We start from the raw sequence: 13,545 nt of genomic DNA on the forward strand, positions 1-13,545 counted from the left end.
CTTTTTTTTTTTTTTTTTTTTTTGTAAAAAAACAAACTTGTCTGCCACAGATGATACAGTGATTGTGTGTTTTTTTGGTTCAAAATTACGTTTCATTGGTTGAATTGAACCAAAATTTTTGTACGATGTCTATCTCATATTTTTATATTTCTAAAAGTTGGTAGAAATTTCAAACTTTTGAATAACCCTAATTTATTTAATTATGAATGTTGAAATTGTTAGATGAACACGACTCTCTACAATGGTATGATATTGTCCAACTTTGAGCATAAGTTTTTATGACTTTGCTTTGGACTTTCTCGAAAGGTCTCGTAGCAAAGAGAGTTGTGTTCATCTAACATGGTATCAGAGTCATGCCAATAGATTGGTATCCTCAAATGTCGAACAAATGACTCGAAAAGAAAAGGAGTCGAACCTCTTCGAAGGCATAGTGAACAATGACTAAGACTCCAAAAGAAAAAGGAGTTGAGCGTCGACTAAGAGGATGTGTACTTTGTTCGAGCGTAGGTGTTGGATGATGAAAGTCTCACCTCCGCTAATTTAAGTAATTTAGGAAATGATCATTGGTTCATAATCAAAGAATACTCTCTCCATTCTTATGAGACTTTTTGAGAAAGCCCAAAGCAGAGACGCTTATGACAATATCAACGATTGTAGAGAGTGTGTTTATCTAACAGAAATTGTGTTTAATTTGGTGTAGCGTGAACATCTTAGGATGGACGGTGATGATCTCCTTTGGAATAAATGCAGCGATAAGGTACATACGTAAATTAAATAATTGAATAATTCAATTTTGATGCAAAGAATTTAAGGGTTTAAGAGCCGAAAATGTGTGCAGCGTCCGAGTGTCGAATGAATTGGGCGCAGCACATCCAAGAACAGCAAGATTTTCAGTGGTAGTGGCTGTAATATCGTCGTTAGTTGTTGGTCTGATTCTGGCGGCTATTCTGATTATCACCAAGAACAGTTATCCATTCTTATTTACGAACGATTCAGCTGTGAGACACATTGTGAAGAACCTAACTCCTTTGCTTGGTTTCTGCATCATCATCAACAATGTTCAGCCTGTTTTATCCGGTTTTGCTTCTATTTTTGTTCGTGTTTAAGTGTAAATGATTTGAATTAGTATGTGTTTGTGATGGAAATTAAGTGCAGGAGTGGGCGTTGGAGCTGGGTGGCAAGCTGTCGTGGCCTATGTGAATGTGGGCTGTTATTATGCATTTGGTGTCCCTTTGGGACTCCTGATGGGCTTCCTGCTTGATTGGGGTGTTACGGTACGTCCCTCTATGTCTCCTTTTTCAATTCTAAACTTTATTAAACCTAAGAAAAATTAATAATTATTGGTTAAGATATGAATTCGAAGTTGTGATGTCCGGCAATGGTTGGAGAGGAGAACAAAACACTCTGTATAAGGGTGTGGAAACCTTTCCCTAACGGACGGTTTTAAAGCAAGCCCAAAGAAGACAATATCTTCTAGCGGTGGATCTGGGTCGTTACAAATAGTATTAGAGCCGGACACCGGACGATGTGTCATTCTTCTCGCTGTTCTCCGAAGGGGGTAGACACAAGGCGGTGTGCCAGTAAGGATGCTGGTCCCAAAGGGGGTGGATTTGGTGGCGGTCCCATATCGATTGGAGAAAGGAACGAGTGTCGGTGAAGGTGGGCCCCAAAGGGGGTGGATTGTGATGTCCTGCATTGGTTAGGGAGGAGAACAAAACACCCTTTATAAGGGTGTGGGAACCCTCCACTTGCAGACGGATTTTAAAGCCTCGAGGGGAAGCCCAAAAGGGAAAGCCCAAAGAATACAATATCTGCTAGCGGTGGATCTGGGTCGTTACAAATGGTATTAGAGCCAGACACCGGACGATGTGTCATTCTTTTCGCTGTTCCCAGGAGGGGGTAGACACAAGGCGGTGTGCCAGTAAGGATGCTGGCCCCAAAGGGGGTGGATTGCGATGTCCCGCATTAGTTGGGGAGGAGAATTGTAACACCCCAGATCCATCGCTAGCAGATATTGTCCTCTTTAGGCTTTCCCTTTCGGATTTTTCCTCAAAGCTTTAAAACGCGTCTCGTAGGGGAAGGTTTCCACACCCTTATAAATGGTGGTTTGTTCTCCTCCCCAACCAATGTGGGACATCACAATCCACCTCCCTTCAGGGCTCGGCGTCCTCACTGGCACTCTATCCTTCCTCCAATCGATGTGGGACCACCCCCCTTCGGGGAACAACGAAAAGGCTGGCACATTGTCCGGTGTCTGGCTCTGATACCATTTGTAACATCCCATATCCACCGCTAGCCGATATTGTTCTCTTTGGGCTTTCCCTTTCGGATTTTTCCTCAAGGCTTTAAAACACATCTCGTAGGGGAAGGTTTCCACACCCTTATAAGTGGTGGTTCGTTCTCCTCTCCAACCAATGTGAGATATCACAAGAACAAAACACCCTTTGTAAAGGTGTGGAAACCTTCCACTAGCAAACACATTTTTACCAAGTCTCTATTTTTTAGTTATTGAATTGTAATATCTTCTAGAGTTGAATCTGTGTTAGGTTCTATTTTTTAGTGATTGAATTAAAAAATATGATGCGTTAAAAGGGAACATGGCTTGGGATGATTGGCGGAACCATATTGCAGACTAGCATTTTGACATGGATGGTTCGTAGAACCAACTGGAACACAGAGGTGAGTTTGTGTAATTATTTTTTGAGTTTTGTTTTTTATGAATAATAACCAAAATTGGAATGATGAAAATGCAGGCGTCTGTGGCTGAGGATAGAATAACAAAATGGGGAGGGCCCTCTATTTCCTCATAGAATCACTTCTAAAGGCAAAAATGACACAAATAAAGAGTTCTCTATCAAAACAAATAAATCTTTTTTAGGAGATAGAATTGAAATGAGATTATATAATAAGTTAATAATTTATTTTTAATAAGATTTATGACCGTGTAATAGAGGTGTACATTCAACCCGACAACCCGAACCAACCCAATTCGAACTATAAAAGTTGGGTTGGGTTGGATTAGTATTTCGACTAGAGTTGATTTCATTTTTTCTAAACTCGAACTGAATTGGTTCAGTTTCGAATTCGTAGGACAAAATCTTCGAATTAACTCGAGCCAAATAAAAATATATTAATAATTTCTCCGTATGAATGAATTTGGGAGTTTGGCAAGTCTAAAGGAGATTGCAGTCAAATAACTTGTTTCATTTGATTTTTCTAGTAGTTTAAGACAGTAGATGTGTTATATACCACAAGTATATTTCAATTAAAATATATTTATATATTTATTTATTTTTACTATACACTATACCTTTAAATTAATTGTTTATTTAATTTTATAATGTATTCTTATTATTTTTTTTTGTTACTTTAACCAATTTTCAAGAAATATCTGTTAATGGGTTACAATCTACCTCAATATCTTTTATTGATTTTTTTTTAATAATTATAAATTAATTTGTGTTTGCTGGTGAACTTTGTATGTATAATTATATTCAAATAATTATAAATGGTGAATAAATAAAACTTAAAAAAAATTGACAATCTTGATTGGGTTGGGTTACGAAAAGTTTTGGGTTGGGTTAATCAATCTAACCATAACAAGAACTTTCGGTTGGGTTAAAAAAATCTCTCAATCCAATCCTACATAGGTACATTCTAACTAAATCATTACAAATTTAAAAATATAGGAATTAAATAGTTAGATATTAAAGTTCAAATTACTACAAACAGTAGTATTAAAATTTAAAATTATATATATAAAAAAATCAAATAAAAATTACAAATGGCCAGTAATTAACTATAAAATTTTCCAAAAAAGAAAAAAATTGTAACGTTATGCAATTTCACGGCGGTAATAGCTCATTCCGGTAGCGTCGTTCAAAAGAAAACTCGTCAATGTATTCTTATCTTTAGACTCTTATCACGTGTTTCGCATGATGGGAATTAGGCAAGTCTGAAAGCATGCTCGGCATGAGTTTTTAAGAAATTTTAAATATTTATAATTCAACTAAATATTATTATTATTTTTTATTTCAATAAAAAAATATTAAATTACATAAATTAGCGATAGCATACGCTTTTTAATTAAATTTTCAATTTTGTAACTAATAAATCTTTCAAATTTTAAAATATTATAAATCTAATTACAAATTTATAAAACAAAGTTAACAATGAAATTTTAATTTATAAAACAAAACTCGTCCCTTCCATCTTAATTTGTTTACGAGATTTCTTGTATTCATTTTCGCCCTTTAAAATTACATGAATATTGAAGGAATGGAAGATCAAAATATGATTTTTTTTTTAACTTCTTAAATAATTGAACTAATTTTTTTCCCCATCATTTTAATTAATAAAAAAGTTAACTTCTAATTAAATAGTAACACATGATCTGCTTGATATCTTCGATTGATGGATTGATTATCACGACAATTTATTTAAAATATATAAGTTAATTAAATATATTGAGATCCTAATGTGAGTGGCGTACATTATTATCTTTTCTAATTACTATATATACAGATTAAAACTTGTTAGTTTTGTGGCTTTGAAAAGTCGTCCACCCACGCACGGAGTAAGCTAATCCCTTCCTCCGATGGCGGATCTCTCTCAGCCGCTTCTCTCGCCGACAGAGGAAACTAAATGGATCCACTCCCCAGAATCCGGCAGAAAAGAGACAAAAGCTAAATTCGTTCCCGACGGCGGTGATATCCCTCCGATCAACGGCGCACGTGATTTCTACAGAGAGTTCTATGTTGAATTCAAGAAGCTCTGGTATCTAGCAGCTCCGGCGGTGTTCACCTTCATTTGCCAATACTCTTTCGGCGCCATCACTCAGCTCTTCGCCGGTCAAGTCAGTACCATCGCCCTCGCCGCCGTCTCTATCGAGAACTCCGTTATCGCCGGCTTTTCCTTCGGCGTCATGGCACGTACTCCGCAATTCATTGCAAATTGTTCATTAATAATCTATATATATATTTATTTATTTATATATAAATACAATTTTTTTAACTGCAGCTGGGAATGGGAAGCGCGTTGGAGACGCTATGCGGGCAGGCGTACGGGGCCGGGCAGCTGGATATGATGGGAGTGTACATGCAAAGATCGTGGGTCATCCTTCTTTCAACGGCCCTGATTCTAACTCCGGTTTACATATTTTCGGTGCCGCTTCTGAAGCTGATTGGACAGACAGCGGAGATATCGGAGGCGGCCGGAGTGCTGTCGATATGGATGATCCCTCAGCTTTATGCGTACGCGCTGAACTTTCCCGTCTCCAGATTCCTGCAGGCTCAGAGCAAGATGATGGCCATGTCCGTCATATCAGCCGTGGCTTTGGTAGACCAAAATCAAATTTATAATAATTTAATGAGTTTACTTTTAAAATTAAATTTATAAATATTATTTATTTTTAAAAAAATTAAATTTAGAATATGGTTAAGAATATAAATGAATAATGTGACAAGGAAATTGTGGGAATAAATGTACAATTTTTTAAACAGATTATTATAAAAAAAACCATATAAAATTCATCTAAAAAACAAAAAACTTTAATGTTTTTTTATTATTAATATTTTGAATAGGTACTGCACACGTTCTTTACTTGGCTGCTGATGGTTAGGCTGGGGTGGGGATTGGCGGGTGGTGCGGTGGTGCTGAACGCGTCGTGGTGGCTGATCGTGGTGGCTCAGATTGTTTATATATTAAGTGGAAGCTGTGGGCGAGCCTGGTCCGGTTTCTCGTGGAGAGCGTTTCAAAGTCTCTCGGGATTCGTCAGACTATCTCTCGCATCCGCGGTTATGCTCTGGTCAGTTTTATTATTATTATTATTTTATTTATTTCCCTTCCTCTCTCCTAATTAAATAATATTATTCCGCTTTTGACCTTACACTTTAGATTATACCATAAATTATAAATATATTTATTATCATAAATTTAGATCTCTATTATTTGGTCAAATCTCACGTGGAAATTGATTATTTATGACGTATTTATTGGTCGTGAGTAATAAATTGAATAAAATAAATGGGTTACAATAATTTTAAAAACCCCAATAAATGATTTATGAGGTTTATTAAATTATAGACTACAAACATAAACTGACATTTCTAATTTATAATTTAGATTTTGTATTAGCTTGAAATTAATTATTTGATTTATTAATTTAAATAATAGAATGTGCTGAATAATTAAAAGAAAACTGATAATTAATTTTATTTTATAGAAATTAGATATAATTAAAAGATTTGTAAAGTTCCACACGCAACCCAGTTGTGTTATAAAAATAATTTCAAACATTTTCTTAGAAAGTGAAACTTAATAAAATAATTGTTAAGGTGTGATTTAAGTACATTTAACTTATTTTATTATACATGTTACACGCATTAATTAGTTCAATATTTAATTAAGTATAAATTTTGTTGCAAATTAAATATTAATTAAGTAGGATTTGCATTCCAATTAAATAATTCACCTTAGACTAATTATATTTTGATCTAATGTTCGTGCAGTTTGGAGACATGGTACTTTATGGCTCTTATACTGTTCGCAGGATATTTAAAGAATGCAGAAGTTTCCATCAATGCCCTCTCTATATGGTGCGGGTTAATTATTGCTTAATAATCGAGTAATTAATCAATCTTATTGCACCACAAAATAGAAAAGAAATAATATCAACCACTTTTCTTACATTATATATTGAAAACTTTGGTTTCTTAATAGTATATATATATATATTTATAAATAATAACGGATTAAATGAATAAAAATATTGTTAAATTCTTTAAATTTTTTAATATTTTAAAAGATATTTTTAAAATTTTAAAAATATTTACTGCTAATTATATAAATATTGAAAGTGGTCTGTATTTGTCCTTTTTCGGTTCCTCAAAAGCAATTCGGTCGAATGAAAATCATTTTGAAGCAGTAACTGTAGTTAGTCAACTAATTGATTTTTTTTTTCACAATCTTCTAAATGAAATTATTAATGCTAGTGGAATGATGTTGAAATGATTTGATTTTGTTCTGCCAAATTTAGAATTTGAGCATTATGAAGAATAATTGATTACCAAAGTTTGAATTTTAATTTCTTAAATAACCATATAATAAAATTTTATTTAAGAATAAAATTGAAACATAAAACAAATCAATACTCAATTAAATGGGTAGAAACACTATCTTGATTGTACGTGTATTTAGATTGTTTTAATTAATTGTGTTTAATTTGGTGTAGCACGAACGTCTTGGGATGGACGATGATGGTGGCTTTTGGAATAAATGCAGCCATAAGGTACGTGAGAATGTTTGATTAATCTACATGGTGTGAAAGTTATCTTATTTATAATTAAATAAATTAAAAAGATATGAAAAAAGTAATAAATAGAAATAACAATAAACAAGGATATGGATAGAGTAATAAATAGAAAAAAAACAATATACGGAAGGATACCTATTTTAAGAAGGCAAATATCTAGATATTTGCTTTATAATAAAATATCAAATATGATATATATGGTAAACTATAATTTATTACTCTATAATTTAACGGTAAGAATGAAAAAGATTCCACAAATTATCGCAAATTTTTTAATTAACTAATTATTCATAGTTCAACTGACATAAAACATATATGACTGCGTTTTAATACAAAGAAATTAATGATTTAAGAGTTGAAAATGCGTGCAGCGTTCGAGTGTCGAATGAATTGGGCGCAGGACATCCAAGAACAGCAAGATTTTCATTGATAGTGGCAGTAATATCGTCGTTTGTTCTTGGTCTCATAATGGCTGCTGTTTTGATTATCACAAAGAACAGTTATCCATTCATATTTTCGAGCGATTCAGCCGTGAGACAAATTGTGAAGGACCTAACTCTTTGGCTTGGTTTCTGCATTATGGTCAACAATGTGCAGCCGGTTCTATCCGGTTTGGCTTCTATTTTTGTTCTTGAACCGGTTTCAAATGATTTTAAAAAGATTTTTTTTCAAACCGCTCATTATCTTCATTTTTAAGTAATTGATTCGATTAGTATGTGTTTGTGATGGAAATTAACTGCAGGAGTGGCCGTTGGAGCTGGGTGGCAGGCTGCCGTGGCTTACGTGAATGTGGGCTGTTATTATGCGTTTGGGGTTCCTTTGGGCCTGCTAATGGGCTTCATGCTCGATTGGGGTGTTACAGTAAGTCCCTTTACTTTAATGCCTCCATTTTGGAATAATTTCTCTTGTTATCTCCTTTATTATAGGTTTTTTTTTTTTTTTTTTTTTTAAAAAAAATATGATGTGTTGCAGGGAATATGGGCTGGGATGATTGGCGGAACCATAATACAGACTTGCATTTTAATATGGATGGTTCAAAGAACAAACTGGGACACAGAGGTGAGTTTGTGTAATTATTTATGAATTTTTGTTTTAGAACCATGACCAAAATTGGAACTTGAACATGCAGGCGTCTGTTGCCGAGGATAGAATAAGAAAATGGGGAGGACCCTCTATTTCCGGATAGAATCACTTCGAAAGGCCTACCAACTAGTTGTCAACTTCTCCCTACTCAATAAGTTTATATGCAGCGAGCCGTTGTTGCCTTTTTGCCTACGTTCCCATATAACACCAATCTTTCTCTCTCTCTCTTGCTTTCAAAACTCTCCTCTCTCTCTCTCACTTTCTAAAATCTTCTCTTGAAATCGAGACTCGAGGTTTGTATTCACGTTACTTGACTGCAGGCAACGTAATTCGAAATAGGCTTAACCCATTCAATGCTAAGAAGTGCCACACAATCACCAAATCCACTGCCTAGAGACTGCGATTGTGACAGGTAGAGTTTGTGGATGTGAGATTCGAACATATACCCTCTTGATCGAGAATAGATACTTTTTTATGTCACTTGAATTATGTGTTACCAACCATTAATGTTGTTTTCCCATAGATATGTTGTTTGGGTCCAAATTAATAAATTAGCAATTTTGATTTTTTCTTTTTTGGCCATTCTTAACACCATTTTTATGCTCAATCGTCACCCAATTAGCCCCTAAACAAATGTTGTTTACCCTATTTTGCTAAACTTAGTAAAATTTATCGCATTGAGTGCATTTTACATCATACTCCACAACTCAATTTAGGCACTAGACCCCCTTGATATAGAATAGTAATTTGGTTACTAAATTAAATTAATAATACATTTGTCCTAAAGGTTAGTTATTATATTCGATTACTAATTAATATGTAATGGTTTAGATTTATTCGAACAAAGTTCACATAGAACAAAAGAAAAATGAGCTACATTCAAGCCCTTCGCTCAAGAATTAGAGACTTTCATATACTTGTTAATCATCGAATATTATAAACATTAACCAGCAAATTGAAAAATGATCAAACATAAAAACTAATTGCAACTTATTAGACCATAGGAACACATATTCCCAGATTAAAATCTCAGGAGAAGAAGACAAATTGAAACAGAGAAGCAAATTGCAAATTGAAACTATGAACAGCAATGGAAATCAACACAGACTACAATAACCAAAATGCATTTTCCTCTCTAGAATGGGTATTCTAAATTTATACCTATATAAGTATTCAAGGAAATAACCATCTTTTCCTTGCTACCCCCACAATTATCTCTTACAAATGCCGTAGAAATTCCTATTGTCAAATCAAGAGGAAAAGTGAATCCCAGCAAGAAGAACATCAAATAATGATCATTCACATTATATGGTGACACTAATACATAAAAATTTAATATAAGTTCCAATTTAGTTATAAATATCATACATCATTTCATACCCAATCTTATGGGAAAAGTTCAGATCAAAATAATTTTTTTAAAAAGTCCCAGTACACTTTGTTGTTTCACCTGACCAGACAATTCACTATAATCCATCAAATCAACGTTCAAGGAAATACCCCTTTGTCATCATCAAAATCTGATAGACCAGTGATTATAAGCATTCTTATTGTTATACGTTTAATAGTTCAATCAACCATATATTCCTATCGCATAGTCTAAGATTCAAACATGGAAAGGCTTGAAGATTGCATCAGATAATCGTATGTGAACCCATAAACGCTTAAATTATATCAAAAAGGTCTCCAGTAAGTTCAAACAGACAAAAATGGAAATTCACGAAGAACAAAAATCCCTATAACGAAGAGAAACTCAAACCTAAGCTGTAAGAACCACCGCGCCACCGGCCTCCTTAATCTTCTTCTCGGCGATCTTGGATACAAGCTTGGCCTTCACCACAATAGGCTGATTCTCCGGCAACACACCCTTGCCCAAAACCTTGAAATAACCGAACTGCGTGACATCGACTAATGGAACGTTGTCTTTGGAGGCCTTATCCTTCACTTCTTGAGGGATCAAGGACCAGATCTTGTCAACATTGACAATCGGGCAATAGAACTTGTTGCGAAGCTTATGGAAGTAACGCATACCAACTTTACCAAAATAACCAGGGTGATACTTATCGAAGAGAATCCGATGGTGGTGCATACCTCCGGCGTTTCCCCGACCTCCAGGATGCTTTCGGTGTTTGCCGATTCTACCGTGACCGGCGCTGACATGTCCTCTCTTCTTCCTGTTCTTCTTGAATCGAGTCGTCATGGCGGATCTCTCTCTCTCTCTCCCTAGGGTTTCGGCTGCTCGGAGGAGATGAAATGACGGTAGGGCTTGGGGGATTTTATGAGTTGGAGAAGAGTGTATTGTTCTGTCTTGGAATTGGGCCTCCAGGAACTGATAGGACAGAATGAGATTCGGGAGTCAGACGCCTTCTATTAGTTTGAGCCCAATATGTTTTGTGATGGCCCAATTGTTCGACCCAGGCCCAAACGGGCGTTGTTTATTTTATTTTATTTTATTTTTTTAATTTTAAAATTGAAAGGGAAGCTACGCTCTCTAAAATATTTCCTAATATCAATTAATATTTATTACAAATGTCAAATATACTTATTTTTTTAATAATAAATATTTATTAATTTTGAATTGAATTATTTCACGTTGTTCATGTTATTTATTCAATTTTTGTAATAAAAAGTAAAATATTTATTCGTAAAACATAGATTTACATACTTCCAATTATTTAATTAAAATTTACGATTCAATATTAAAATATATCTTAAAAATTACTCTTTAAATAATTAAATATTATTTTGAAATAATAAATAATAAAATAATAAAATAAAATGTTTATATATATATATATATATATATCATAAAGAAACTCACCCAAATGGTTGCGGGCTTTTGAAGCTTAGGCCCAGTTTTGGAAGAAGGAAAGTCGAAGTCATGTTGTCCTTCAGGCCCCCCACTGCCGACTGACGGGAATCCCATTTTCTAACGGCGACGTAACGGTGACAACCCGATGCAATACACACTGGGCCTCTCGGGCTGTTCCTTCTCTTCCTTCGAAAATTCCCCTTTCCCCGCAGGGCGTAGTTGCAATGTTGGAGCTGGAAGCTTGAAGCCTCAGCCCTCCTCCTCCGTATTCTTCCACTGAACACCGTATCTGAAGAAGAACCCGCCAATAGTCTACATAGATGGATTCTTATCATCAGACTCACCATTTCGCGAGGGCTCCTCCGCCACCACCGCCGCCGGCCTCCTCCTCCGCTGCAGATCCTTACCACCACCACCAGCAACCATCGTTGAGGCCACCAGTTCCTCCGCAGGGTCCATGGTTCCCCAACCAATTTCAATACCACCCTTCGCACTCTGCGTCGCCGACTCCTCCTCCTCCTCCGCCTCCCTCGCAGTGGGGTCCGCCAGCGCCTCACTCCGACCATGCTCCGCCTCCTCCCGGTGCTTATCCACCACCTCCTCATCCTTATACTTCACAACCTATGCACCACAACCCATTTCCGCCTCCTCGCCCTCTTATGTTTCAGCACCTTCCTCCTCATTCTCAGGTTCCACAGTCTTATTCACAGGTGATTCAGGCGAATTTCGTTATTTTTTAGTTAATTGTTTGCTAACTCTGAAATTTCTAACTTCCCTGATTGCTTTCTTGACCTATGGGAATTTAATGCCATAAACTGGTGGAGGATACGAGTAATTATTTTGATGGCTCTTGAAGCGGGGGTGAATTCCTTTAGGGTTCTTTATGTATCTTCTAACACTTTCGTGGCTTGTGAGGCGCATCAATGTACTTTCTGTAGGTTATACTTGACCATATAAGTCGTTTCTTTACAATCTATTGATTGTTGTAGGAATGGAACAATCCGAATCGGGCTCCGCACCAAGGCTGGGATTATCGAGGTTTGTTACTCCATATCTTAATTAATTTTTCCTGCTAGATTCTACCTGGACTATTTTCAGTTTGCAAGAATTTACCGGTCGTCTATCGAAGTGTAGATACTATTCTTGATGTTTTTTTCAATATGAAATGCTTATAAAAAAGAATCGCTTAATTTCGATGGTGTGCTTGGTTTATCTGTATAGCATGAAGGATAGTCAAGGATCATAACCTATAAACACTGTCTCCACTTGCACTTTTCTGGTTGTGTTACTGTGTTGTGAGTCTCATGCTTTTATGATTTTTTTATCATGTTGCAAGTTTTAGGAATTCTTTCTGTTCCTTTGAAATCTTAGTGTTCCTTCAGTTTACTGGCTTCTGTGCACTTCCTTCTAAATACTTCAGCCCAAGGCAATGAAGAAGATTGGGCCGCCAGAGCTAGGGCATGGGCAGACGCGAAGACTGCAATGGAGAGTCAGCAATCTCAGTTTGCACCTACAGGAAGACTTGAAGAACAGAACTATTATCACGATCAATATTCGCAACCAATGAATTCAAATCATCCAGATATGTCTCATCAGCCTCTTCCTCCTACAACCTATGAACAGTTTCCAGCTTCAGCCACATCCGCCCGCCCACCAGCAGGTCATCACTTGGAGTCCTTACCTGTTGCTGTTAGCAGCGAGCAATCTTCTTATCTTTCAGATGGGCGTCCAACTTACTCTGTCGGTGATTTTAGTTATGGAGGCAACATGAACTCTGCTTTACATCATCAAGGAAAGTTATCCTCAAGTCCATCGGTTCTTCAGCAGGAGGTACCTTCTAGTAATTATTCTGTTTCAGGTAATGATTCACTTGTGTAATAGTGTAGTTATTCCTGAAGAATTCTGCTTTCAAACTCATTTACTAATGAAATTGAAATTGTTTTTATATTAGTATCATTAATGTTATCCTTCTCCCCTCACAACTCTCATTCGTTCTAGGGAAAAGAAGAAACTCTTTGGTGGTGACTCTTGCTGAATAGAGATTCTTTTGGGTGCTTTTAATAATAATAGTTTGTTTTCATTGATACTCTGTGGGCATCTAGCAATTACTTTTATCATTGTATTATTATTGTTTTTGTTTATGTTATTAATAAATAATTGCATACTGGCTTGTCAATGTAGTTTTTTGTATAATTGATTGGGTGGGGGAGCTCCTTGGGTGTGCTGCATTGCTCTGAGGCAGCCTCTCTTATAGGTTAATCTGTTTTTCCTCTAAAGGCTACAAAGTTCCTGCTCGGGAATATAGGATGAAAGACCCAACACCCCCCCCCCCCCCCCC

At 35.9% G+C, this 13,545-nt stretch overlaps 4 protein-coding genes across 4 annotated transcripts in view; 3 read left to right on the plus strand and 1 right to left on the minus strand.

Annotated features, from left to right (window-relative positions):
- The window catches only part of LOC111458744 (protein DETOXIFICATION 29-like), a 12,518-nt gene extending 3,430 nt beyond the window's left edge, over positions 1-9,088 (plus strand). The window contains exons 5-11 of the mRNA XM_023101537.1: positions 701-757; positions 839-1,077; positions 1,156-1,274; positions 2,593-2,679; positions 2,754-2,829; positions 2,976-2,981; positions 8,814-9,088. Of these exons, the coding sequence (XP_022957305.1) occupies positions 701-757; positions 839-1,077; positions 1,156-1,274; positions 2,593-2,679; positions 2,754-2,810 (559 nt within the window). The 3' untranslated portion in view covers positions 2,811-2,829; positions 2,976-2,981; positions 8,814-9,088. The remainder of the gene's footprint in view (positions 1-700; positions 758-838; positions 1,078-1,155; positions 1,275-2,592; positions 2,680-2,753; positions 2,830-2,975; positions 2,982-8,813) is intronic.
- LOC111458745 (protein DETOXIFICATION 29-like) lies at positions 4,598-8,820 on the plus strand. The gene is made up of 9 exons (XM_023101538.1): positions 4,598-4,927; positions 5,020-5,337; positions 5,583-5,806; positions 6,510-6,596; positions 7,232-7,288; positions 7,684-7,922; positions 8,055-8,173; positions 8,285-8,371; positions 8,442-8,820. The coding sequence occupies exons 1-9, from the start codon at positions 4,598-4,600 to the stop codon at positions 8,496-8,498; spliced, it is 1,518 nt and encodes a 505-aa protein (XP_022957306.1). The 3' UTR covers positions 8,499-8,820.
- Positions 9,089-10,000: 912 nt separating the features above from the next.
- LOC111458930 (60S ribosomal protein L27a-3) lies at positions 10,001-10,668 on the minus strand. The gene has a single exon (XM_023101813.1). The coding sequence runs from the start codon at positions 10,593-10,595 to the stop codon at positions 10,155-10,157; it is 441 nt and encodes a 146-aa protein (XP_022957581.1). The 5' UTR covers positions 10,596-10,668; the 3' UTR covers positions 10,001-10,154.
- Positions 10,669-11,315: 647 nt separating this feature from the next.
- Positions 11,316-13,545, plus strand: part of LOC111458255 (protein SON) — a 7,303-nt gene continuing 5,073 nt past the window's right edge. The window contains exons 1-3 of the mRNA XM_023100775.1: positions 11,316-11,917; positions 12,197-12,245; positions 12,628-13,065. Coding sequence (XP_022956543.1) covers positions 11,528-11,917; positions 12,197-12,245; positions 12,628-13,065 — 877 coding nt within the window. The 5' untranslated portion in view covers positions 11,316-11,527. The remainder of the gene's footprint in view (positions 11,918-12,196; positions 12,246-12,627; positions 13,066-13,545) is intronic.

Source organism: Cucurbita moschata, unplaced genomic scaffold (genome assembly GCF_002738365.1).
Source record: "Cucurbita moschata cultivar Rifu unplaced genomic scaffold, Cmos_1.0 Cmo_Scf00021, whole genome shotgun sequence".
Taxonomy (NCBI): domain Eukaryota; kingdom Viridiplantae; phylum Streptophyta; class Magnoliopsida; order Cucurbitales; family Cucurbitaceae; genus Cucurbita; species Cucurbita moschata.

Bases quoted from the DNA above. Each gene is read 5' to 3' on its own strand.
- LOC111458745 (XM_023101538.1), top strand. From the start codon at position 4,598: ATGGCGGATCTCTCTCAGCCGCTTCTCTCGCCGACAGAGGAAACTAAA. The intron at 4,928-5,019 runs GCACGTACTCCG...TTTTAACTGCAG, and splicing joins GCTTTTCCTTCGGCGTCATG to CTGGGAATGGGAAGCGCGTT. The intron at 7,923-8,054 runs GTTTGGCTTCTA...AATTAACTGCAG, and splicing joins TGTGCAGCCGGTTCTATCCG to GAGTGGCCGTTGGAGCTGGG.
- LOC111458930 (XM_023101813.1), bottom strand. From the start codon at position 10,595: ATGACGACTCGATTCAAGAAGAACAGGAAGAAGAGAGGACATGTCAGC.